We start from the raw sequence: 26,843 nt of genomic DNA, 5'->3' as shown, positions 1-26,843 counted from the left end.
GCAGCTGGCATGAAAAGAGTTTATTGGGGGAGCCCCGGAAAGGGAAAGGTTTGGGGGGGGGGGAGAGGGCTGGAGTGTGGGGACTCTGCCCTATTCTCTTCAGGAACTAGAGCAAATGGGGCGCTGTCGGACAGTGCCTGTGGAGGGTTCAGAGCTGCCCACAGTCTCCGGGGCAAGGGCAGGGGCAGAAACAGGCAGGTTGGCCTCCGTCAGCAGAGCTGCATCTTCCCAGGAGCCTGAACCTGGGCCAGGGGAAGGAGAAACGAAATCCCAAATGGGAAATTCCAGACCAGGGGCTCCTGCCCCCACCCAACCCAACGTGGCCTTCTCCCCAGCCACAGGCCAACCCCAGTCCACCCAGGTCCCGCTGCAGAGTGCCCCTCACCGTCACTGGCCTCGGGCTCTAGCTCCTCCTCGCCACTCAGGGGCTGTTGATCTGGTTTCTCCTCCTCAGACAGCTGGCCTTCTGCAGCCCCAGGAGGAGGGCAGAGGTCAGTCTGGAGGAGGCTGAAGGGGAGGGCTGAGAGGAGTCAGGAAGGAGGTCGGGCTGCTGCACCTTACCTGGCTCCGAGGGATCTGCCCGGCTCTCACTATCCTCTGTAATGGGTGACAGCTGAGTGGACTCCTCCTGGCCTTGGGGCCCTGTACCTCCAAAGGGGGTAGAGGACAGGGCAGGGCTAGGGCAGCTGCACCTGGATGGCAGTGCCAACTTCACCCCATTCAGCCTTTGCCTTGACCTTCAGCTTGGTATGTGAGCACCTAAAGCCTCATACTGGACGGCGCAGGAGCCTCCTCACCCAGCCCCCAGCCATCACCTTTACCTGGCTGATGGGCAGAGACCCTCCGCTGGACTTCCTTGTGGGACCTGTCTCTGTTTCGGATGTTCACCTGTAGGGGGGGAAACTCCTGAGCAGCAAGGACTGCCTTCCCTCACCGGTGATCAGGGCCCTTCAGCCCCAGCCCCCAACATGTTCCTGCCCACTCCCCAAAGAAGGGTTGTGACAGGGAGAGGAAAGGGGTCCTTTGCGACCTGCAGAGAGAGGCGGTGTCGGGGCCAGATGCCCCGCCACACCCACTGCATGTAGCTGAAGAGCACGATGACGCTGAGGAAGGTGAAGTTGCTGGCGACACCAACGAAGGCGCAGGTCATCGGGAAGTTGTACAGCAGGTACCTGAAGCAGGAAGCAGACAGGAGGGGAGTAGCAGCTACCAGGGAGTACCAGCCTTCTCACTTCCCAGAAATAACTTCTAGAGCGATTCACCAGTTTGGCTAGAGTTGGGCCGCATCCCCTGCCTCCCGCCCACTGAGCCGACGTGTTCAAGAGAGCAGTTCTCAACACTGACTGCACATGACCTTTCCCTGGGGTGCTTTCAAAAGGTCTGACGGCCTGGTATGACCCTAACAAATCCTGGTCTTGGGGTGGGGCCCAGGCATCAGTGTCTTTTTAAAGTCCCCCAGGGACCTGATATGCTGACGTGCAGCCAGGGTTGAGAGTCTGCGGCCTAAGTAAAAGCCGTAAAAGCCGGCGCCTCTGCTTAGGACCCTCTTCACTTAAGGACGGCCCCACGAGAGCTGCCCAGGTCCCGGCGGCGCTTCCCCACCTGAGCCCAGTGAAGTGGGCGTGGATGCGGAGGTAGGCCCCGTACAGCTGGATGCGCTTGCTGTGGATCTCGATAACGGCCCCGGTGGTCGGCACATACTGCGGGCGGGTGGGCAGTGGTGGCAGCACGTCAGGCCAGGATCCTGCCACTGTCACTCTTACCAGGCCAACCTGAGGCCCGCTTCCAGCCTCTACTGCTGTCCCTCCTGACCGAGCCCAGAAGCTCCTCAGGTAAAATCCTGGGCTTGTGGGGAGGGCCGTGTCCTAGTCCTCCTTCCCCCCTTACCGAGTTCTCCCTGTATTCTGGGTACAGCTCCACCTCCAGGACCTGCTTCTGCTCTGCAAAGCCAAACAGCAGGAGGCTAGAGAAGACCAGTGTGTCAAGCATCTGGAGCAGGTTTGAACGGTAATGCAGCATCACCTGCCAGGGCCAGGAGGGAGAGGCTGGGGACGGGCGCCCGCCCCTCCACCACCCCTGAGCAGGCTAGCAAGGCTGCTGCTTCCCCGGTCCCTGCTCCCTCACTTTCACTTCCTACCATGCCCCCAAAACCCATGTCTTGACCCAACCGTCGCAAACACTTGAATGACATCCCTGCCCTGCCCTAGCCGGCCACGTGTCTCTATTCCAATACAACAAAGCCCCCTTTTCTAAGAAACCCTCCTAGGTGAAGCCCCACACTGTCTCTGATCTACCTTCCCCCCAAATGGTTCTATAATCCAGAACAGACTGTATGTTCCAGTGTACCATCTGAAGCTTTTCCCCATGTGGACATTCAGGGATTTGCTTCATGATATGGTTCTGTTGATAATTAAGAATGGAGTCTAACATTTACTGAACACCCACTATTTCCTCATTGAATCCAAACTAGTCTTGTTATGAGGGAGTTACTACTATATTCACTTATAGTACTTCATGACTAAGGGGTTAAGTAAATTGCCCCTCAGCTAGCATGTTTCTGAGTGAGGATTCGAGGCCAGGCTTGCCTGGCTCCATAGAAGCCCCCGTTTTCAGGGTGGCTCTACTCTTCAGACTTTACCCCAAAGCTGGCCATGCTCATCAGATGTTAGGGGGTGTTTGTCTGGTGTGGTAAACTGACAGCTCTTGCCTATCCTGATGTGTCTGTGACTTCAGAGCTGGGATGTTTTCTCCTGAAGCCCTACCCAGATACTCTGACATCTGTCAGCATTCTCCACACCCTCCTAGACAGGCCAGGAATGAACACTCACGGAGCGTGAAGAGGTGGAGATGATTCGGCCGCCTCTGGTGTAGCATGAAATGGTGACCAAGAACATGCCCAAATCTTGATTCACAGGAGACTCTGGCAGCTCAAGCTCTAAGGTAACGCGGTACGGCTGTCCATACATCAGCACCTGCCCAAGGTAGCCCCATCTCTTTCAAAAAAATTTTTTTTAATTGCGCTGCCCCTGTACCACCTCCCCCGCTTCCCCTCGAAACACTGCCACAACCCTCCGCTCTCAAAACAGGCCTCTCAATCTCTCTGGTCCCAAGAAAGTGCTGCCCCCTTCTGGTGGCTGGATCCCTCCCACTTCTGAGATCTTCAGTATCCTGTCTGCTCTACTGAATCACTCTATTCGAGAAAGGCTGTGTCACATTTCTCTTCCAAAAGTGAACCGTCCTGTTGCCAACTGGGCCATCTGTGACTCAGGTCTCTCTGTCCCCGTGAGGGCATCCCCCCGGACCCAGCCTACCTTCACTTACATTATTAATTCACCGAGTGCCAGAAGTGCTCACCATCTCCCTAGCCAGCTGTCACACAGTCACTGTCACTCAAGACCATCTTATGTCATTCTGAGTCCTTTATCTTGGTTCTGTTGGTAGAACCCTGAGACTCACACAGGAAGTCTTCTTCACTGGGATTAACCTCAAAAGGTTAAAGATGTACCACCAAACATACCCTAGTTTTTCCTGACTGTTCCTATATTCCTCTAATCCTATATTCAGCTATGCTTGTCCTATGCATGACCCCCTTAGGGTGATACATAAGGATGACAGGGGTGATGGTAAAGCTTCTGGTTTTAACCAAAGAGGGAGTGGATTAAAAAAAAAAAGAAGAAGTTGAAAAAAACTTTCCCCTAACCCTAATAGTGTACTAGCTCCAAAATCTAGATATGGCTATGAGGGTACTTTGAGCATTTTATCCGTAGGGTAATAGGTGAAAAACCACTGATGGAAGTCTTTCTTTATACAGATTCTTATTTTCGGTCTGAATTACGTCTTGACAAAAATGGATTCCATGAGATTCCTACCCGCCTGTAGAGGCCAGACGAATCTAAGCCAGTTGCTTCACTGAATTCTTTGAAACATTAAAATAGGTAGTTCTCTGAGTGGGCAGGACGGAAATGGGGAGTGACTGCTAGGTAGTGGCTATGGGTTTCTTTCTGCGGTGATGAAAAGGTTCTAAAATTGATTGTGGTGAGATGGTTGCTCATCTCTGAAGATACTAAAAACGACTGAACTGTACATTTTGAAGGGTGACTTGTACGCTATGTGAATTATACCTCAGTAAAGATTTATATATGTATATTTTTTTCTTTTTAAACCAGTAATTATGTCATCTCCTCCGAGGGCATCCACAAGATCTAACACCAGAGTCTTGTGAATGAGTCCTGCCTTTGTTCGCATTTGTCTGCCTGGTGGGCGGGTTCCCCGTCTCCTCCATTCCCACGCAGCATTCACCCTTCCCTAAAAGGCCCACTTTGAGCCTCGCCATCCCCATGGTCTCACACCTGCTAATTCTTCACAAATTCTCCTGAAATGCAGAATCCACATCTTTGCTACTTAATGCAATGTATAGATTTCTGTCAATCCTGCGAGCTCCCTGAAAGCAGGACCACATCTTCTATTTCTAAACAAGGCGTTACACACGGAGAAGACCCATTATTTCATGCATTCATTTAAAAATGCTCACTAGAAATGAATGAAATGATCAATCTGCTTTAATTATCAGGGACTCGGGCCTCACCCTTCATCCTTCCATTCCTTCCTCATCCGGCAGCCTGGTACCCGATTGTTTTAGGCTCCTTGCGTCACCAACCATTATGACCTACAATGGGCAGCCACACAAATGCATGCAGCGTCCCAGGTGCAAACGTCCTGTGGCTTTGTTTCTAGTCCCCTCTCAATATATTCCATTTATTATTATTATTAAGCCACAAAGACACACTGAACCAATGTTTTTACAGAACATTCTATAATAATCTCCAAGTTACTTTCCTGAGTAGCAGAACTAAAATGATAATCCCGTCTTGCAATGCCCAACATTCCACTTCACCAGTTTTTTTTTTTGGCCACACTGTGAAGCTGCCCCAGGGATTGAACCCGGACTCTCGGCAGTCAAAGTGTGGAGTCCTAACGACTGGACCGCCAGGGAATTCCCTTCCCCACTTCACCACTCTGAAATCTCCATTTGGGATCCACTCATCCCACCTGGTAAGCTTTCTGGATAGTGTTACCCTGGCAGTAAACTGGAAGATGTCACAGGATACAGGACACACAGTCTCCCAGGTTATTTGTATTGTCAACCCCAGGGGGCCCCAGACTCTACAGCTTACACTCCTCCCTTCAGGGTGACCGTTTATTTCTATCCTGTGTTTATCTTTAGGTCAGTATCCTCCCAAGTACAATTTTCGAAAAATCATTTTCAAATGGTATTTAAACTCTTAATAAGTCTGATTTCTGATGACTTCTTATTACATTGCTGACAACTCAGAAGACTCCGGTGATCAGAAATGCCCCTGATACTCCAGGATCCTTCTGAAGTGTTCTGGGATCCTACCCTTTTCAGAGCCTCCAGCAGCTTGCCTAACAGAGAGGGATGCATTCCCATTCTGCATTCCCCAGGGTTTCCAGGTTTGTTGAAGGCATACTGGCATTTGGCCAGTCCTCTGGCACAGTGCCCTTTGTAATGGCAGGTTACACAGATCTGTCAACGGTTTCATAATTTAACATACTTTCAAAACTCTTGGGTGGATCCCATCCTAGTTCTGTGAGATAGCTGATCTGTTAATTTAGGTTCATTTAGATCTAAAATACACCTCATTTAGTAGATATGGCCTGGCTGAAACAATTTAAGAAGGAGGAAAGAATAATCCACACAATTCATTTGGACTTTAATTTTTCTTTAACCTCCCTTTTCCCTGAAAGCCTTCCTTTTAGTCTCTATTACTCGGTCCCTGACATCCAGGTCTTCCTCAAGCCTTCCTGTTTCAAGTCATCAAAGCTCTAATGAAACCTCTCTTCAGCTCCCATACTCACCCGATCACGTCCACCCTTAGCCAGTGAGACATTGGCAACAGGGAAGGAGCAGAGTAAGGAGGCGGAGGAATCACAGTCGGTCCTAAATGAGAATGGGGATGATACTCTGCTAAGTTATAGAGTCTGCCTTACTTGTCCACACACCTCCTTGGCCCCTAGGGCTCCCTTTCCTATCCCCCATCCCTTCTCCCAGAATGGGCACGCTTCTCTGTTATAGAGACAGATGGAGAAGAAATGCAGCCAGGAGATTCAAGACAACAGACTGAGTCTTTAATTCTCTTCCTGCTACTTCCATTTATTTCCTTTCATTAGAGCAGACATTCTTAAATGGGAACCTATGGACACTTAGTTGAATAGTTTCGGACTTAAGTCTTTCTAAAGACTCACCTGGGGAGCTGATGAAAATGCAAATCCCTGGGTCCCACTCCTCCAAATTCTGATTTAGGAATTCTGGTCTGGGGCCTAGTTTGAGAAAACTCCTCCAAAGGGATCCACAGATGATCTTTAAGAGGCTCACGAACCCTTTGGATTGTAGGCAAAACTGCACATGGGCATATATATAGGTTTTTATGGCAGGAAGGGCCATAGCTTTCATAAGCTGAACCTGGGCCAGGGGCCAGGCCATCATGCCTCTTAAAAGTTTAAGCAGGGCTTCCCTGGTGGCGCAGTGGTTAGGAGTCCGCCTGCTAATGCAGGGGACACGGGTTCGAGCCCTGGTCCGGGAGGATCCCACATGCCGTGGAGCAGCTGAGCCCGTGTGCCACAACTACTGAGGCTTGCGTGCCTAGATCCTGTGCTCCACAACAAGAGAAGCCACTGCAGTGAAAAGCCCTCGCACCGCAACGAAGGGTGGCCCCCGCTCGCTGCAACTAGAGAAAGCCAGCACACAGCAACGGAAGACCCAACGCAGCCAATAAATAAATAAATTAATAAAATAAAATAAAATAAATAAAAGTTTAAGCAGCTCTGCCTTAGAAATTACAGCTCATGACTACGGACTCAGGACAGGGAAAAAAAAAAAAACAAAACTTTGGACCACTGATAATAGTGCCCTTGTCAGCACCTCTTGATTGGTCCTGTGGTCATTGTTAAAAGAAGGGGAGACGGGCTTCCCTGGTGGCGCAGTGGTTGAGAGTCCGCCTGCCAATGCAGGGGACGCGGGTTCGTGCCCTGGTCCGGGAAGATCCCACATGCCGTGGAGTGGCTGGGCCCGTGAGCCATGGCCGCTGAGCCTGCGCGTCCAGAGCCTGTGCTCCGCAACGGGAGAGGCCACAACAGTGAGAGGCCCGCGTACCGCAAAAAAAAAACAAAATTAAAAAGAAGGAGAGGAAATTTGGCAGGGTCTGTAAAATGGGAAGGAATTGAGGCCCCAGGCAAGAAGTAGGGAAGTAGGACTCTGGAAGTTTATGCACCCAGACACCCTGTGTTTCCATAAATTCTCTTGCAGCAGACTATCCGGGAGTGGGAAGAAGTCATGTAAAAGGCAAACTACTGCTTTCCTAATACCTCCTCTACTGAAGGCCAGATTAGTTCTGAGATGACCCAAGGGGTTGGGTTGGCTCAAAAGTCTACAGTGGCCCTGAGAGAGGTCTGATCCAGCCTAAATTGAACTGACCCTCATAATGACAATCTAGGAGAGGGATTTTTTTTTTTCTTCTTTTTAACCAGATTCCAGTAACCAGAGACAGGACTAGGACCCTAGAGCCCTACAAGCCCAGACCTACCCCAACCCTGGGCTATGAAAGAAATCAGTATAAACACACTGGCCTCAAGTGTCCTCCTCCGTAAATAAGGGGGTTGACCTGAATAAGCTCCAAGGGTTCTTGCGGCAATTCTCTCACTGGATTCCTCTACTTTGATAGAAGACCCCTCTCACCTGTAGTAGAAATGCACGGGGCTGAGGTGGCTGACTGTCGGCATGTAGGAATAGTAGAAGGAGCCATAGAGGAAGACAGACACCCAGAGCAGGAGTAGGATGGTACAGAAGAGCACCCCAAACTGCAATAGCAGCTTGCGGGCACGGCCTGCCAGGACGTTGCCCATCTCCTGGGCCCACAGTAAGGCAGGTACTGGTGGGTCATTGACCATGATGGGGAGTGCAGGGGGTCTGGCCCCGGGTTCAGGCCTTGAGTTCCTAGGTGCTCTGCCACCTGGACGCCACCCCTGGCCATGGGATGACGCAGCTGGTGGTTCCTGGAAAAAGACAGAGAAGGGGAGGGAATGGCTCTTTTCACGGGGGAGGTGGGGACAAAAAGGACAAGCTTACCGGACTGGCTTTGAGGAACCAGAGATAGCAAGACATAGCAAAGTCTTTGTTTCATATGGCCTTTCTCCAATTGATTGCGTTTCTCAGCCAATTATCCCTTCCTTTCCTCCACTGTGCTCTCTCCACCACCTGTGCTAGAGTTCCTCAGCTGAACCCATCCTCGAGTCACCTGATTCTGGGACAACCACCTTGACAGGCATTCATAGTAATACGTAACATACAGAGGATAAGCACCTTAGAATTCTTCCAAGGCGGTTTTACACACACGATGACACGATTCCACACTGCGAGGTGGCTGCACGGAGAGCACGCGCGATTGCCTAAGGTCGCACAGCCGGACTCAAAGCCAGCAACCTCAGCGCAGCCACAATTCCCTACCGAGCTTCTCCTCTCCTCCTGGAGCTGCAGTCGCTCTCAGACAGGGCCGCGCCCCACTCCAGGCAGGGCGTCCTACAGCCAACGGCCGCTCCCCGCCAGCTCCCTCTGGCTCGGCGGTGGGCGCGGCGCCCGGAGCCCCCACCCAACCGCAGCAACACAGAAACCTGCCAGCGGGCCGCCACAGGGATGCAGACTCACCAGCCGCGCACTGCCCAGGCAACCGCGAGAAGGCACTTCCGCCTCCCGGGGAAGTCCCTCCCCCTTTCGCCGGCCCCCTTTGTAGCACTGGGGGCGGGGCTCGTCTGGGGCGGGGCCCGGCACAGGGGGCGGGGCCTTCCGGGCCGCCAAGTTCCTACCTCCTCGCGCCGGCACTGTCCGTTCCTGCGGTCCGTTACCCTCCGGATACCAAAACCAAAGGGGACAGGCGCCTCCCTCCAGGCCCCAAGATATGCTCCAGATATGAGTCAGCAGGATCCCTCAGCCCGCCCCTCGAGGCCGCAATCACGGCCCTCCGCCCACACCTTCACTATCCGCCATTTAACCCCCGAAGAGGGGGAGAGGCGGGCATCCAGCTGGCGCTGATTTTCATTGCCCACAGCTCCTTGGATCTGTGGGTTTCCAAGGCAGAGAGCATTCGCCCCGAGAACGTTGCAATCTGCGGGTACCTGTGCATCTTGCGCGTTGCGCCAGCGGGCTGGCTGTCCCCTATTCACAAGAGCGGTAGCATTTCAGGCCCGTGTTTTGTCTCCAGCTTTTACGATGCGTGATCGACCTCCTCCGACCCTAACTAGACGTTCCCTCAGAGTCCCCACAGCGCATTATCTAGACTAGGTTTTGGCGGGTGGCACTTTCTATTTTGTATATGTCTATTCACCCCAAATAAGATCCCTCAGAAGGATCAGTGTTGTGTACATCTTTGCGTACATCTCACAGCACCAAGCACAACACTGCAGACGTGGGAGGCAATCTCAAGCCAATACACACACACACCCAGGAAGCCCATCTATTTCCAGAAACACCCACCGACTCTCCCCTCTACCTCGTCTTTGTCCGATTCTTTGATCTGATCTCTGCATGCCTCTCTTTCCCCAGCTGCTCCTTCTTCTCTTTGGTCTGCCATTTCTTTAGACATCTTCCTGATGGACCTCGCTGCCCCTGGATCTTCTGCTCGAGTACTTGTAGCTAGAACGTTAAAGTGGTGATCTAGAAGCTGATACCTGTAGCTCATCACATTTTCCAGGATATGGGGAATGGAGGGTCCCTGGGAGAGAAGTGAAGATTCAGGTGTTAAATGCTGTGTCAGAGTAGAGGGAGGAGGGATGGAGGGGGCGACTGCCCAGCTGATGTCAGATTTTCAAATGAGCAGGGTCTCACGCAGTCAGTACTGACTCCACTGCAGGGGCTGTCACAGGTCCAGACCACCCCATTTGAGGGGGGAATCTACCTGGGACTCAGCTACTTCCAGCTCCTTTGGGGAGGTCTCTAGCCCAGACTCTGAATGCCTGCAATGGGGGAGGGGCAGGTAGTGAGACAGTAACAGTGGGGGCGTGCACAGGGGCTGCAGGCAGCAGCCAGGCTCCCCCACTGGCCAGACAGTTGGTATGTGCCAGGATCTGAGCAGCTCCTTCTAGCATCCTTCATCTTTCAGGTAACAGCCAGTGCTGGAGCTGCAAAAACTGGGACCAGCCTTCCACTGGCCTCTGACTTGACCCTCCCCAGTGGCCTTGTGCTGCTGCGTCAGATACTCTCAGCTGCAACTCCCTGCAAGGTGGGGCACCCATCTCAGGCAGAAGGTTTTGGTGCACCCCACGATCCTTCTCCCCAGGACTGTCGCTGCCCGTGGCCTCAGGTGAGTAGCGAGCATCCTGCTTTTCTCCCTTTGGGGCTCAAGGGGGCAGGTGGGGGTTCATTAGGGCGGGCCTCTTTCTAGTTGTGGTTTTCAGAGCTGGGAACACACATAACTGGAGGGCTCGGAAGCCTTAAATCATTTATATGTTTAATGATCTGTGGCCCAGGCCATGTAGGAGTTTGGGGAGCATCTCATCCCACTTCTCCATTTCTTTAGCTGAGGAAGACAGGAATGGGAAAGACCACGGAGGTTGGGGATAAGAGGGGAGTAAAATATTCGGGCATATGACCCGCCCTTGTAAAGGTTGATGAGGAGTAAGCACAGAGGGGGGCCTTCAGCTGAGATTGTGCAGGGCCCCCTATCATGCTCTGAGCTCTCTTCTCCAGGATGAAAGGGGAGACCCCTGTGAACAGCACTATGAGTATTGGGCAAGCCCGCAAGATGGTGGAACAGCTTAAGATTGAAGCCAGCTTGTGCCGGATAAAGGTGGGTGGGGCCCTGGATCCCAGTAGTTGGCAGCCTGTACCGTAGGTTCCCAAACCTCAGGATAAGAGATGCTTTCTTTCATTGACTCCGTGAGATCACAGGAGTCGTCTTGGGATCTGTAAGGAGAGCTGGCCCCAGGTCTCTGTGGGTGATGAGGGAAGAGAAGGCTGTCTTAAGGAGCCCTAGAGATGGCAAAAGATTTTCCATTTGGGGAGGGCGGCTGCAGTCCATTTCAGGGTTTCTGGCTAACAGTTCCCCTCCTGGCTGTGCCCCAGGTGTCCAAGGCAGCAGCAGACCTGATGACTTATTGTGATGCCCACGCCTGTGAGGATCCCCTCATCACCCCTGTGCCCACTTCGGAGAACCCTTTCCGGGAGAAGAAATTCTTCTGTGCCCTCCTCTGAGCTGCCCTGTCCCTCCTGACAACTCTTCACCTTTCCCTCTCCCGGGCCCTTCCTCATTTATGTCAGGAACTGTGGTGAGCCCACTACGGTCCCTGCATCCCATCCGTAGCCCTTTCCCAACCCTGTGAGGTTAGCTGAAGCACAAGGTCCTCCCTCACCTATCTGCCGACCCCATTTCCTCGCCCACTGAGGCGGACCCAAAGCACCCCGTGACTTGGGGTACCCCTTAGCTCCACCCACAGAAGGGCTGTCAGACTCTGCGCCAGCGTCCTGCCCGCTTCCCTCTGTGACCCGCTCAGACAATGGAGAGAGGGATGGGCTGGGTGCTTGATCTCAGTCTCACCTGGAACTATTGGAAGTGTAAAGCCATTTGAAGAATAAAGTCATCCAGAGTCTCAGAGGACAGTTCCTGTGTTACCGTTCTTGGGGGATAGGATCATCAGTCAATAGATTTGGGTGTGGGTGCGGCAGGTGGAAAAGCTTGCCATAACCAGGGAACAGGGCCAGTCAAAGCGGGTTAGACATTGTCTAGGATCGGAGATCCACCGGGTTAGGGTGGATGGCGGGCATGAGAGAACGTCTCAAGTGGAAGAATTAAGTTACAGACAGACACTCAGAGGCTACGGAGAGCATACACACACACACACACACACACACACACACACACACACACACACGAGTGCAATGAAGACAAGTGAAAATGAAAACAGACCTAACGGGGTGGACTTAGGGAGGGCTTCCGAAGGGCAGTCGCACACAGGAGGTACCCAGTGAGAGGGGAGGAGCTTGGTTCCAGTTCCTGGGAAGGGGCCGTTTTACTTCTAAGATGGCGACGCCCACAGCAGGTCTCCGTTCAAGATGGCCGCCGCCAAGGGGATCCGCACCAATATGGCCGCCGCATGTCACAGCGTTTCACCGTACAGGGCTTCTCGGCTGGGCCCATACTTAAAATGGCGGCCCCAGGCATCCAGAGTTCTCAATATGGTCCCTTCCGTGCTCATCTGTCTCAAAATGGCTGCTCCTACCCTCGTCAACTCGATACCCACCCCGGAGACCGGAAGCCGACGTCCACCCGATCCAGATGAAGGCGCCCTGGCGACTATAGCCAAGGATCATGGGACAAGGGGGTCCCAGCAAGCACGCCAGCAGTAGGCGCCGGTCGCGTGGAACTTATGAGAGAATCTAGGTCTCTGTTATCTTGCCTAGTAGAGACTCCCTTGGAGCGGAAACAGAAGTGTGAGGACAATGCCCGGCACCGTTCGGCTTGGGGCGCTGTTCCTTGGTCGCTTCCTGTTCTCCCTAGGAGTTGGATAAGCCCTTAGTTGTTCAGTTTGGGCTTCCTGTTAGAACTGGGGCTTGCTATTCTCCCACTTCCCATTCAGGCCCCTTCTGTCACATCCGCCAGGAGCAGTGTCCCCGCCCCTGGTGCGCCTACCACCCCTAGTAGTGGTCCACCAAGCTGCCCGGCCAGAGGTTTGTCTCACGAGCGCCTCCCGGACTCAAACTTGGCGGAGGTTTATGAAGCGCCAGCATACCTTTCCAGAAGCCGTTACCTTCCAAGGGAAAGAAAGACACATACGGAGGTGGGACCAGGGCCAAGGCAGAGAAAGTAAGTCTCAGGATGTCTGCTCCTCAAGGGTTGTCAAGATTCCCCACCCCCTACCCAGTGACACATGCTTCCCGGGGCAAGCCTGGGTCGTGCTTTGTCCTGGGATACACTTGTGGGTAGGGTCGGCTGCTAGAGGCTGCCTTGCAGAAGGGGGGGGTGACCTATATTAGAGACAGCACATCGCCCCCCAGCTTCCCCACACCTTCACACAGGAAGACAGCAGGGGAGGGGGACAAAGAGGAAACCAAAGGAATAAAGGGGGTTCTACCAGGAACTGAACTTAAGTTTCCTATGGACGTCTCCACAGGCTCCAGGAGTACCCAGTGAACTTGAGGCACCTTCAGGAATAGCAGCTTCCCCGCTGTTGATGAATTCCTGAGCCCTAATAGGCCCTGGAGATATTTAATTCCCTCATCCTAGAGAGGAAGAAACCAAGGAAAGTAACCTGGCTGCCCTCCTGAAGTGGGGACCTACCCCGTTCTGTTCAGGAGCCTGCTTAGTTCTTAGTGCCCGTTGAAAACTCCTCTAAGGATCAAGTCTGTTTAATCCCTGCATCCTGTCAGTGTCTGGCCTATGACAGGCATTCAGATATCCAACGATTGTACTATACATGCTTAAATGGCAAGCAGGGCATAGAAGGCACTAAAAGAATCTTTCTCTTTTCCTAAGGTATTACAGTGATGGGCAAATTCCAGAAGGGTAAGTGAAAATGCCCACATCAGCTCAGGCTTGGTAAGAAGGCAAAAGTGCTCAATAAATGTAATCTTGATAATTAGGTTATTAAAAAAAAAAAAGCAACCTCTGCTCAATTTTTCTACACGTTCAATTTTCATACGCATCAGATTAGGGGTGAATGGCTGCAGCCCTAGCTGGGGGCAAAGGGGGGGGTCTAGAGGTTACTAGAGACAAGGCATGAGCTATAAATAACCATTTTAAATTATTAGCTGTAACACTGAGTAACTTTAAATACCCTAGAGAATGGGCAGACACTGAAATCAAGGATAGCCTTTGGGCCCAAAGCTGTAAGCCCCTGGGGTGGGAATCTCTATCATGTACAGAGGGAGGAGTTAGAGCAGTAACTATACCTGTATCACCACTACTTCAAAACACTAGATGTCATAAGCCTGTGGGAGCCCAGCCTTAATAAGTCCTTGACCATTTATCAGAAGTTACAATCAATATCAGTTCGGTGCTAGTAATGCAGTAGTGCTTTTGTCAAAGTTACCTTCTCATTCTACATAGTCACTAGGAAAGAATCCCCATCAAACATCTTCTGTTGAATAAGTAGGCTTTTCCTCTTAAGTGGTAATTACGAATAAACTTAATCTGGCTCCTAAATGGAACCCTACATTTAACTTCAAGCATCCAACTGGTTTTAGTATAGGCCAAATACACAGAGGTCATGAGTTATCATTTATTTTCTTCTACTCCAACGGCTCAAGCTCTTACTAAAAAAGCAAGCACTTAAGTAAGCCAACAAACCCCGAGTGACCCCGAGTGAAGGTATGGCTGGTTCCCAGGTGAAAGCATGGCAGAATAGGAAGGGAGAAAAGCCATGAAAGAGGAAAGCCATCCTTGGTTGGAACCCAGTACAACTTGAGAAGCAGCATCAGAAATAAAGCCCCCAATGACACACTCTACCCAGTCAGTGCAGCGACAGGAGAGAGGGTGAATTCAATCCAAATGGTTATTTATTCTAAAACTGGAAGCTACCGTGCCTACATTTTTGCCATAATGTTGTAATGAGAACAGGGGAGGAAAAAGTTACAGATGTAAACAATGACACAGTTACATTTTTTTTAAATGGTAAAACCCTTTTTTACTGGCCACTTCCAAGAATGCTTTACAGGTTGTGCAATAACATTTACAGGCTCCATGTGGTGTTTGTTTTTCTCACAAGCTTTTCCATCTACAACTACAACAGACGTCTGATAAAACACTAAACAAGTCTTCTAAGGAAAACAAGGGTAGGGATCCCGCCTGTTAATCCACATTTTCCCCCTTAACATTGTTTTTTCATAATAAAAAAAGACAGAAACAAAACCCAGACATCTACTGTTGTTGCGAGTGATCTCTTGGACTAAACCGACAAGGACGTGGCAGTTTCACGCTCCACCCACCTAGAAAAAGCTTTTTTTTAAAAAAACGACTTTCTAGTGTCAAAGATTAACAGCAAGTACCTCCCCTCCCCCCCAAAAAACCCAAAGCGGCTTAAGCTTTGTCCCCCTGGTCCTGAGGGCCTAGCATCCCCGAACCGTGTTGTAGACTATAAAAAGATGCTATTTGCTGGAGAACTAAACGTTTGAATAGGGGTGGCAGCTTCTGCCTCAGAGTCAATTTTCTGTTATAACATAATCTTGTCCTAAGGGAATCTCTTTGGGCTCCAGTTTCTACCTCCTCCTTTTTACCTCCCTGACACTATGAGCAAAACTTTCTCAAAAACTCCCCTTAATGAAAATAAAAAGTTAGTGGGTTACAGAAAAATTCATGCAATCACTTCACCCACTGCCACACACAAATCCATTTGATGGCACCACAGAAAAAGCAGGTGCCCACAGAAAGGACATCATTTTGAGCAAGCAAAAGTATTGCCTACCAGCCCCCCATTCCAGCCTCCGGGTCAGAGGTCCTTGTGGAGCAGAAGGGCGACTAGAGGGCCAGGACGAGGGCCTGCACACCCTCCTGGGCACGGCAGTAACCGTGGGAGAGGGGGAGAGAGGTCAAATCTCAGCACAAAATTTTCAACAGAGGACTGCCCAGGTAAGGAAATGGAAGTGAAGTACCTTCTAGTAGCACAACCCAGGGCTCCCCTCGCCAGGAAGTGCAGCAATGTGTGGTGTTCGCTGAGTAAGCTCTTGGCTGACACAATGCTGAGCAGGAAGGTGAATGAAAACCGAAGCTCAGTATTGAAAGAGCATTCCCATAATCCACCCGTATTCTTGAACCCGCAACCTGAAGCTGTCTGTCAAGAACTGGGAGGGTGCTGGTAGTTACAAAACAATAACTCTCCCGACTGAAGTCTCTTGGCTAGAGGCCTCTCTGGGACACACAGGGAAGGCACCCCAGGAGGAATCCTGTTTCAGCAAGTCGGAAAGGGGTGCTCTCTTTCATGCACACGCTGCACACGCTCGCATTCATGCTCTTCCCAAGTTCCAGCAGCCCCACGGAGCTGCCTCCCACCCCCCACCCTCCCCTCTTCTATTCACTCTCTATCTGTGTATCAAAAAAGCCAGCAGGGCCCCGGCCCTCCACACTGTAGAAAATAGCTGCTATTCTCAGCGCCTGGGCCTGGTACCCACACCACAGGATTCGCCTATATACATATCCTGCTGCAGTGAAAAGAATCCTGCTTCGTTTCTGTGTGAGCTGAAACCCTGAGAAACGTTCCTTCTCTTGAACTATAAGAGGACAGATTCTCTAACAGAGATGATTTCAGAGACTTCCCACCTGTCTCTCAACCTTGGAAGACAGAGAGTAGAGACTGGCAAATCACAGTCTTCAGGCTGAGGGCTGCAACCCCAACTCTTCCCCCGGATTTTATGGAAATCCATTAACAGATACAGAGAGGCTGCAAGCTGTTCTGCTCTGCAATCAGGAACAGTCCCCATGCCTCCTTGGCGTGGGGATCCTATGTAACAGAACCGCCCAACTGGTAGTCTCCATGCCTCAGCCAGACAGCACAAAGGCACAGGAACGTGGACACAGGGACACTATGGCCTCCCAGCCCACCGGACCAGATATCCCAAGAGGGAAAGGTCGGTAAAGAAAATACAAACGGTTAGTTGGTGCAAGTGATTGATAAGAGCTGATCGTTTATTTTCACTGCCCCAGTCACAAGCTCTCCCTCTGTCCCCGCTCCTGCCTGTATGGAGAGTGCCCTCACACGCCTCCCCACCCTCTCTGCACTACCTCGCCATCACTCTCCCTTACTCGGCTGCCAGTCCAGCTGCCTTAGAATGTCAGAAGGGTGACATTTTCAGTTCTTTTCCTGTCTGACTGCAGGGTATAGGACAGGCAGCCCTAAGTGCTGCTTTCTGAGCAAATGGTTTTTTGATTACAAATATCTAACTAGGTTTGAAATGTTTTATAGAATAAGACAATATTCTTTTCAACAAACTTTAAAAAAAAATGTACAGTTTTGTTTTTTTTTTGGTGGCCTTGGCACCCCCAGAGATTCAGCTTCATGGCTGACAGGCGACAATGGCAGGGGCTTCACCGATACCCTTGGTAACCGTAGTAGTTCCTGTAGTATCGGTCTCTGTCCTGGGGATGGTGGTAGTAGTAATTCTGCCACTAGAAGAAAGGGGAAACTCCATCACTTGGAGCCACAGCTGGCTGAGGATGGAGGCATGACACTCATCCCTTTGGCCCTGCCCCCCTTCATCTCTCTATCCCCAGATGATACTTACATCCCGGCTGTATTGTCTGTAATAGTCTCTGTATCTGTTGTACTCATAATCTCGCCCATAGAACCGATCGTAGTCTCCCCTGTATCGATCGTAGAAATTACGGTAACCCTGAGAAAGGAGAAAGAGAAAGAGTGAAGATGTATGGGCTTTCAGCATCACAATCCACTGCTATCCCCCGTCTTAAATGAGACACATCTTCACTTGATATTATAAACAAGCTTAACCTTCCCAGCATAAAGTCTTCCAGAGGAACAAATTAAATGGGCAAAACCCTAAGCCCTGAGAAAACAGCCCAAACCACTCTGCTCCCCCAAGCCAATAGGAATGGCTGTCACGGCCCAGAGGGAGGAGCAGAAGGAGAGCTGCACTCACCCCTCTGTTTCCAGACTGCCCCCAGTACTGCTGCCCGTAGGCCCGGTTGTCGTAGCCTCGGCGCTGCCCGCCCACTGGAAGAGAAATGGAGAGCGCGCTCAGACAGCTGGCATGGGGTCCTGGCTCCACATCTGAGTGGAAATCAAAAAGTCGGAGCCAAAGGCAATTCTGGGGGAATAGGAGGCCTGCTTCTGCCAGGCTCAGACAATGTTAATTAAAGCACCAGCCAGGATCTTTTAAAAAGTCTGAGGTGGGGGAGGGCAGAGGAATAGAGACACAAGAAAACCAAGCCACCTTGGTTTCACCTTTTGAAGCTCCCCAATTCCTGCAAAACATTTAAGATGCCAAAAGGATACATGGCAGAGTTAGAAACACGAGTAAAAACTGCCATTCGTAGAGTCACAGACTTTCAGCCCTGGAAGGGATCCTGGATATCATATAACCCAGACCCATCATTTTATACAAACGAACAAAGTCTAAATGATAAGCTCTTCCAGGGTAGGAACTGTTGGTATTCCCACTGCCCAGCACATAGCAGGCACTCAAAAATTTTGTTGACTTACACTTATAATTACACACACACACACACACACACATTTTTAATGCACAGTGAATGCACACTGTGGCGGGGGGTGTTAACTGACAAACTAGACATTCAGGAGGGAAATTAATTCCACTAATAAGCTAACTTACTGTCTAACACCCCCCCCCAGATTACTGAATAATGCATTCACTTTCTGCTCTATACAGCTGGGTTGATCCAATAGACAAAGTAGCAAGGAAAAAGAGAAGAATCTGATTTCACTGCACAAATCCTTCAAATAAACTACAATAGAGAATGGGGAATCCATATGTAAAAATGAAAACCAGATAAATGAACAGGCTCAAGCATTGCTTTTCAAGGAAACAAATATTTTTGTTGAAAAATAACTACCTTTTGTTGAAGGATTATGGAAAAAGCACAAGAAGCTGGGAGTAAAGAACAGAGGAAGAAATAAGCTCCATACGAAGGGACTTCCTTATTGTTGGTGATCTGACTTGGTTTGCCTGCCCTTTCCTTGTGGGTTCTGCTGCACTCAGCACAGAGAACAGACTGAGGCTCGGGCTGGCAGGTCCCCAGGACTCACCGTAGCCTTGGCCTCTGCTTCGGTTCTGCCGGTTTCGCTTGTTTCGATTGTTTCGGCGGTTTGTCCGCTTCTCGGAGGGCGGCAGCAGCTTCCTTGCCTCCTCCCTGTACTTAGTGACAATGGGCTGAGCTTCCTCCTTCTCCAGCTCCCCGTATGTCACCTCATCCATATAGTCGCATTTTTCAGGCAGAGAGAAGTTGGCTGTAAGAGTGAGAGAGAAGCTTGTGGGCCTCCAAGTACGTAGACGGGTAAGATCTCATGATGAAAACCCCACTACAAGAATAGGATTTTCTAAGCCTCATCTACTAATGCACAGACGTGTGCTGGGTTCACTCTGCGGGTTTTCCCTAAACTGTAACAGCCCCAGGCAAAGGGCTATCTGCAAACTGTAGATTTACAAGTTCTCAAGTGATCCATAATAAATTAAGAGTGAACTGGGTTAAGGTTTCTTATCAGGACAGAAGCAGGCAGCCAGAGGCTAAAAGTAACTGAGAAAGTTTTGGTGTTGGTTAGATAAGAAATACACTTTTAAAGAGACTCAAGAAGAAACTGACCCCAGCCTAAAGGCACTTACTCATCTATACAAGAAAAGCAGTTAACAAGAGTACGGGGTCCTCATTAAAACCACCTGTGTATGATGGGCCAGCACACTTGCCAGTCTCTAGACATCAAGTTCAGAGGCTGAGTCCCAGCAGAATTCAGTTCAATGAGGCTCTCCTGATTCTGAGATGATTAGCCCTCCGTTTTATAAAACTGAACTAAGTTCCTCCAAGTGCTTGAGAACCGGTATGGACTGGCCTAGTTCATTCTAAGTAAACTTGGAGAATCCAACTCTTAAATGTGTAACCAGCTCCCATGCCTGGGCATTATCAGAATTCAAAGAGCCAGTAGTTGACAGCTCAGGTGGGATGTCAGGCGCTGAAGGCAGCAAGGGGAAAAACCAAACTCTGAGGTGAACGGCACAAAACTAGATCAATCAAGATAGTTAATTTTGCCTTCTAGGGAACCTTGCTGTAAGGCTTTGTACCACACGTATCAAAAACCAAAACAAACAAACAACAAAAATAAAAAACAGGCCTAATGTGATACTAGAAATCAAAATATACTGACGAGATCATTCACTCCAACCACTACCATTTTAATTTGAACCACAAGCATGTCCCATCTCTAGAATATAAATTCGGTGAAGGCAGAGCTTCATTTCATTCATTCTTTCCCTATGTCTAGAACAGTACTGGACAAATAGTAGACACTCTTAAGTATTTACTAAATGAATAACTGACTCGTTGAAGCCTCTGCCTTAAGGCTATCATCCTGTGACCTATCACCATTTCTCTTTTTGTATTTTATCAGAATGAATCAAGGAGTTATTGCTTCACCATTCACTCTGCTCATTCATTAATCTTCAAGTGATCACACCCATTAATTTATTCCACAGATGTACACTTTACATGTGGAGAATCCTCCAGGTGCTAAGAGGCTCCAGTGAGGTGTGCATGGACCAAGGACAGGACCCCTAACTTGTCGAGTTTAGCCCACCTTTCATCTCCAGCATTATAGACTCAGGCACATCATCTCCCTCCACTTCCTTCCTTAGCTCCAGCCTCTTCTTCCAGTCCTCCTCATTAGGGACGACCACCACCACTTTCCGAGAGAAAGTCTTAAACAGCAATAGCTTCCGCCGTTGGCCAGAGTTGTACACGTTACACTAGGAACAAGAGGAGTAATACACGTTTTAGGAATAAAAATTAAACACTAATTCAACCAACAATTACTGAGCATCTTTCACAAGTGAGGCACTAGATTAGGGGTCTTATTTACACAATCTCTTTGAATTCTTCAAAAGCTACATGATGTTATGCTATTTTACACAACATGAAAATCGAGACTCAGAGAGGCCAAGACTTGTCCAAGGTCACAAACCTAGTAAGTAGTGGAGCCATGAATCCAAAGCTCCAACGCTCTTTCCATTGCCTCTAGAATGTGTTTTACAGTCTGGGTCCATACACTCTCTGGTAAAAACACTAAGAGTTGTATCTCTGAGCTCAAAACACATTACAACCATAACACAACCACTTGGTCATAATCAGGTAACCTGATTCTGTTACTTTAATTCAGTCTTTCTCTATATATGCACCCTATTTTGACTCTGAGCAATTTTTTTTTAAAGGGATTTAAAAAAATATTATTTATTTTGGCTGTGCCGGGTCTTAGTTGCAGCATGCACGCGGGATCTAGTTCCCTGACTAGGGATTGAACCCAGGCCCCCTGCATTGGGAGCACGGAGTCTTACCCACTGGACCACCAGCAAAGTCCCTGAGCAATTTTATCAGATTAAATGGATACCAAATCTTTTATCTTTGGACCTATTGTTAAATTAGGTTTCTTTTGAATGTTTGAACAATACCTGATCAAGAATGAAGTTCCTCTTTGTCCGGGAAGCAATCTGGACCAGCTTACTAAGGCACTGGGAGGCTTGCTGAACTAAAAGGTCTCGGCTTTTGGGGTCCATCTGTGGCTCCTCGAGCCCCTTCATCTAATGAGTTTAAGAAGAGAAACACAAGGAGTTACGCACTAAGTTAAAGCCCAAGAATCACTGGTAAATGCCACAACACCACCACGTCAGTTCACTGACATTGCTCAGTGCTGTGAATGTTGTCCATTTCCTACAGAACTCATTTCCAGTCTCAATCTGGATAAACTCCAGACTTTATCAGCTTTCAGATTTGACAACACAGCAAAGGAAAATAAAAAAAATCTACCATAAACACATACTGAGAACGCATTTCTTTATTTGTGGGGCCCTTGTTCTCAGACACCTAAAAGACCAACTCCTATATAAGTTTCTTGGTACCTCAAGAGCTAACATCACAGCTGACTAACCCCTCCCAGCAACTCACCCTCATTTGATTGAGCACAGTCTCAGCTCCCAGGACATTGTATCTTTTCTCAGGGTTTTCTTTTGCGTACTTCAGTGCCCACTGGGTCTTTCCAGATCCAGGCAGTCCCACCATCAGAATCACCTGCAAGTAAATAGAACCAGGAATGCTATAAAAAATAAGTGAGGGTCATGTTTACAAAGCCCAATTTAAGAACATCCTCCCCTTCTCCCAGCTGGGTAAAGTTTTCAGGAGAAAAGCGACCCACCCACCATTCCAAGCATGAGCACCAAGGTTCTGCACACTCTCCAGCATACCTCACACTCCTCTATGGTCTTGGGAGGGACCGCAGTGCGCACGCGCTCCTCCACAGGCACGGCATGGATGAACACAAACTCTTCTGGCGGTGGGAAGAAGGGCTCCTCCTTCTGACCAAAATTTAATTCTACAACACAATTTTTGCAGAGGACATGGGGTAGGAGGGCCCGGTCAGCCAGGGATTCCTTGTTGATACGGAATGCCACGCCAAGGTCTTCTCCATTCTTGGAAAAGGAAAGTTCTACTTCTTCAGCCTCAAAATTCTACAACGACGAAAGACAAGAGCATTTATGGGCACATAGAGCTTGAGGTTGATTATCTTACATTTTAATCTTTTTTTTCTCTATTCCAACTGCTGTACTAAACAACTATGTGAGCAATGCATCAAAGGCAGAAAAGACAGCAGCCGATGGGAAGCAAATTGATCCCTAGTGCCCTCTATTTACTCCTTGCTACAAATCTACAACTTTCAGGAGCACTTACAGCAAAGCAGCCAATGACATCACTCTCCCCAAAAGTCTGGCCAAATTCCTCAAACTGCCCATTCTCTGCCTTGAGTCCTCGTCCATCGAAACCATAAGAGAATTCATCCTCACCTAGAATAATCAGCAAATTAGTTACCTACACACAAACCTCCCACAGAGCAGCAAACACTAAAATGGTTATGTTAAAAATAACTTTACCAAGCTGTGGATGGGAAAAATCAACAGACCATCCAACTCGAAGGAGAGAAACCTCTGTGCAGCCTTCTTTCATTGGGAGATTCTGGGTTACCTGGCCAAGTCAGAAAAGGAACTTTCAGATACTCGAGCAAAGTCTGAGTTAGACAAGATTTTGATACAAACCGAAAACGACAACTATCACAACTCAACGTCAGAAAAACAACTGTCAATAAACTTAAACCAAAGCCATGAGGGTCAATTTCTCGGTTACTGGAGCTACGGTTGTCATTCAAGCGTGGTGCCTTTTTCTGCACTAATAGAATACTGGTGGGCAGTAAACTACTATGTACTGGAACCCACTACAGCCCATTAGCAGTCTAATGACTAATTTAATAAATGAACGGTCCTAATGAGCTGTACACACTACCTTGGCCTCAAAGCAGACTTTCCCCTTTGTCACTCCGTAAGTACTTCTTGCCCCAGACCAAAGGGTGGGGAACTTCTCTGAGAAAAGCGGCTGCCCTCCATAGCGGTCTTTGCTCACTTGAAAATGGAGATCCGAGGTATCTGTTAAGAAAGAAGCGATCTGTTTACTCCAATGCCCAACACTTGAAGCCACCAATAGAACACAAGTATACCCAGTTCTCAAGAATGGATACAAAGTTTAAATCTTTTCAAAGCTGCAGGCCATGAAGTTTTAATCTCCAAAATCACTTTTGATTGGTTTAAAACCTCAACCTGTCTGCCTTATACATACACGTGTCCAGGTTCACAAGAGTCTGATCCTCTTCCTCATCTTTTGCCTCTTCTTCCGGGGGTGGTGGAGACTTTGAACTATACATATGAGAGAAAAGCAAATACAGTGTAACCAAAGTCCTCTAATTGGAGAGGTGTCTGCATGACATCAGGTCTGTTTATCAGCAAATATAAAATTCCAGCAGACAGCTTCTTTCAACAAATGTGAAAAGGGCAACAGGAGCTTTCAGGGTAGATTTAATCTAAAACTTAGGCCTGTAAAAACCTATTCCATTTTTAATCCACCCCTCTTTCCAGACTCTCCAGTCAACATCAGGTATACCAAAATCAGAGCAGACACTCCCTTCAATGAAAGGGACTATTTCCCTCACCGGCTGTGGTAAGCCTCCTCTCGGAATTCATAGTAAGCTCGGCCATGTTCATCCTTCTCATCCCGCTGTCTCTTTACCCCCCGCCGCTCACCATCTGAGCCTGCCGGTTTTGACTTTTCACTATCTTGGTCATCTCCTACAAAAAGGAGGGAAAGAAAATCAGCAGTTTTCATACTGGAGTGTATAATAAGCTCAGAACCAACAGAAACTAAAGGAGGACCTGCATATCTGTCTAGTCAGAAGAGCCAGGTTTTTCCCGTGGCATTCACAGAATGTTTTATTTCCAAAGATGTTCATCTTCCTGTCATTGGCTGGGATTTTATTTAAAAAAAAAAAAAAGGGACATTATGGGCTAATTACAGTCAAGCCAGTAGATTAAAAATTCGGCAATTTTTGCATTCTAAATTTATCTGCTTAAATCAGGTCAAACTTGCAGATTTTCCCACCAATATGACATAAAAGAAACATCCCATGAGTTTTTAAAAACTTCATAGCTTAACTTCGATTCCTGACTATCAGATTTGGATTTAAGCTGGACACTTAATATATGTTTTCCAACACTTTTCCACAGGTTCATGTTACAGAAGCCTCAATTTTTTTTTTTTAAGGGTTTGCCTTTCCAGCTTTGAAACGCACAGCCATCCACAGCTTTACTTACATAGCTAATGGACTATGGTGTATATACAGAGCTGTATTTTTATCACAGATTTTTACTGAAACTTGCAGGAGCAAACCATTAAGTCACAAGAGACCCACAAATAATACTGCATCTTTACTGCACATAATTTGGGGCAGAAAAGTGTTGTCATATATTTAGCAACATGCTTCACAAAAGGAGAAAAAAAACAATTTTTCCTTGGCCTTTTTTGGTTTGTAACACTAAAGTTTTTAATAATAACTTCTTTAAAGAAGTCCTTTATCCCTCAACCTTTTTTATCTGCTATCTGGCGGTACACGTTAAGTCAAAGGTTATGTAATGGGATTTTTGTTCCAGAACATAGGACAATCTGCAAGTTGCATGTGACTGTTGTAGAATGGGTTCCAATTATACCATGATACCAAGCAGCAGCCTTAAAAATGTATTATAAAAGGAACTAAAGCAAGCCACTTCATATTAAGAATGGGAAGCAGCTCTAGTTTTCCTCCCTACTCTGACAAGACAGTTATGGATCAGCTCCAACCATCCAATTACTTCAAAGAGAGAAAGGTCACTAACTCCCTAGGGCAACTCTATAGAGTCTCTTCCATAAGGTTACTCAATGGACCCACCAACACCCCAATCATTTCAATTCAGGAAGTCAAGGACCCAAAATGTAAAAAGCTGGCTAAGTGTACAGCAAATATACAAATTTGCTCATCCATCTACTCAAATGAAAGATTAAAATTTAGTCGTAAGAATTCAGGCAAGGTTAAACCCCTAGCCAAATAATGTTGATTAACATTCTAAATGCCGTAAATTAAAATTTTTTCTTCCGTAGTTAACGATTAAACTTGACACCCTCACACCACAGGCTGCTAAAGCAGGAGCAATGTTAGATTTCCAGATTTTCGGTGTGGCTCAAACTCTAATATTGAGCTTTCGATGGAGCGAACTTTGACGAACTGAGCTTATTGCTTAATTTTATGGCGAAAAAGTCAACAGTCGGGCCGAAGCCTCCAACAGTCGGTCTGGCTGTCCGGGTAATCAACAATTCCTCAGTGCATTCTCGGTTTAGGAAAAGATAACCAGCACCGCGGAAGGCTGCTCCAACAGGTAGCTCATAAGCAGTTCGCAAGCAACATCGCTTACTTCCATCCACTACCACCAAGCAACCAAGTTAGGCAGGAACCTCCCGCCTGCAGAGAGTGGGGCCACCAGAGGTAGTCAAACCCCCCAAAAAGGTGGGTAGAGGACGAAAGCCACCTCCCCTGGGGAGTCCCACCGAATGGCGATGGGAATCGAACCCCGCGATGCAGGGCTTGGTGCTGGGTCAGGGGCGCACCCGCTCCGCTGCCAGCTCCTCACCCTGTTCCTCTGCGGCCTTGTCACCCGGCGCCTCGGATCCCGGCGTCTCGTCTCCGCTCCGATCCTCCGGCTCATCTTCCTCCCCCTTGTCGGTGCCCTGCTCTTCGCCACCGTTCACCCCACCTGACTCGGCTGTGGCCTCCTCCGCTGGTTTCTCGGAAGCATCGGGCTCGGCCGCGGCCTCCACGGCTGCCTCCTCCGGGGGCTCCGGCGGCGGCTGTGCGGCCTGGCCCGAGGCCTGGGCAGGGGGTGGCTCTTCGTCTTCGTCCTCAAGCAGCGCCTCCTCGTCGTCCTCCTCCTCCTCTTCGTCCTCCTCCTCGTCCCCGCCCGGGCCGCCGCCCGACGCGACCACAGGCCGAGGCTCCGCCTTGCAGGCCCCGCCGGGCCCGGCCCCGCCACCGCCGGCCTCGTCCTCGAGCATCTCGGCGTCCAGCGCCTCCTGCAGCCGCTGCGCCAGATCCACCTTGAGGCCGCGCGAGTCCAGGCCGCGCCGCTGCAGCTCCGACCGCAGCTCGGTCACTTTCAGCCGCTTCACCTCCATCGCCGCCGCCGCCTCCTCCGCCTCCCGCCGCCTCCTCCCCTGAGAGCCGTCGACCGAGCCCGACCGCGCAGGCGCCGCCGCCGCCCGCCTCCGCCTCACGCGCCAGCACTGAGCCCGCGCGAGCGAGCGCACGCACGTAGGCACGCAGGCAGAAGGCCGCACGCAGTCTCCGCTACGTAGTGTTTGTTTCTGGCCCTTCCTCCCTCCCCCTTTCGGCCCTCGGAGCCCAAAACAACGCAGCAGGGAGCTGCTTCCTCTCCAGCCCCCTTGGATCCCCTGCCGCGGGCGGGCGGGCGGGTGGGCGCGCGCCGAGGACGATGGACTTCCCTCTCTTTACCTCCCGCCCCCTCTCACCCCCTGGGCCAATCGCCGCCAGCGGCTTCACGGCGCAGTCGCACCGGAGCCGGAGACGGGAAAGGCTGGCTTCAGCTCAAGTGCCTCGTAGTACCGAGGCGTGTGCGCACCCGTCTCTCCGTACTTCCAGCCGGGGCTCCGCGCAGCCGCCCGGACCTCCCTCGCCACACGCCCCTCCCA

The 26,843-nt window shown here is 49.6% G+C and overlaps 3 protein-coding genes across 9 annotated transcripts; 1 reads left to right on the top strand and 2 right to left on the bottom strand.

Moving 5' to 3' along the window:
* Positions 1–5: 5 nt before the first annotated feature.
* Positions 6–11,737, bottom strand: BSCL2 (BSCL2 lipid droplet biogenesis associated, seipin). Of its 7 annotated transcripts, none has more exons than XM_024748795.1 (12): positions 11,604–11,737; positions 9,561–9,782; positions 7,754–8,070; positions 5,878–5,959; positions 2,829–2,972; positions 1,888–2,022; positions 1,603–1,700; positions 1,031–1,172; positions 822–888; positions 562–651; positions 386–466; positions 6–242 (listed from the first exon to the last, which is right to left on the bottom strand). In XM_024748795.1, exons 2-12 carry the CDS (start codon positions 9,747–9,749, stop codon positions 100–102), a joined length of 1,488 nt encoding a protein of 495 aa, XP_024604563.1. In that variant the 5' UTR covers positions 9,750–9,782; positions 11,604–11,737; the 3' UTR covers positions 6–99. The 7 variants fall into 7 exon arrangements, with proteins under 7 accessions (XP_024604563.1, XP_024604564.1, XP_024604565.1 ...); XM_024748796.1 differs by having other exon boundaries at positions 562–648; XM_024748797.1 differs by having other exon boundaries at positions 562–642.
* Positions 8,918–11,655, top strand: GNG3 (G protein subunit gamma 3). The gene is made up of 4 exons (XM_024748803.1): positions 8,918–9,182; positions 10,170–10,370; positions 10,757–10,856; positions 11,132–11,655. Exons 3-4 carry the CDS (start codon positions 10,758–10,760, stop codon positions 11,258–11,260), a joined length of 228 nt encoding a protein of 75 aa, XP_024604571.1. The 5' UTR covers positions 8,918–9,182; positions 10,170–10,370; position 10,757; the 3' UTR covers positions 11,261–11,655.
* Positions 11,738–17,011: 5,274 nt separating the features above from the next.
* Positions 17,012–26,591, bottom strand: HNRNPUL2 (heterogeneous nuclear ribonucleoprotein U like 2). Its single transcript, XM_024748840.1, has 14 exons — positions 25,769–26,591; positions 23,764–23,899; positions 23,394–23,470; positions 23,064–23,203; positions 22,658–22,748; positions 22,458–22,570; positions 21,974–22,237; positions 21,678–21,800; positions 21,185–21,313; positions 20,317–20,485; positions 18,778–18,978; positions 17,651–17,724; positions 17,279–17,386; positions 17,012–17,162 (listed from the first exon to the last, which is right to left on the bottom strand). The coding sequence occupies exons 1-14, from the start codon at positions 26,307–26,309 to the stop codon at positions 17,082–17,084; spliced, it is 2,247 nt and encodes a 748-aa protein (XP_024604608.1). The 5' UTR covers positions 26,310–26,591; the 3' UTR covers positions 17,012–17,081.
* Positions 26,592–26,843: the final 252 nt, after the last annotated feature.

This window comes from Neophocaena asiaeorientalis, unplaced genomic scaffold (genome assembly GCF_003031525.2).
Source record: "Neophocaena asiaeorientalis asiaeorientalis breed wild unplaced genomic scaffold, Neophocaena_asiaeorientalis_V1.1 scaffold43, whole genome shotgun sequence".
Lineage (NCBI taxonomy): Eukaryota > Metazoa > Chordata > Mammalia > Artiodactyla > Phocoenidae > Neophocaena > Neophocaena asiaeorientalis.
This window is presented reverse-complemented; position numbering and strand designations above follow the sequence as displayed.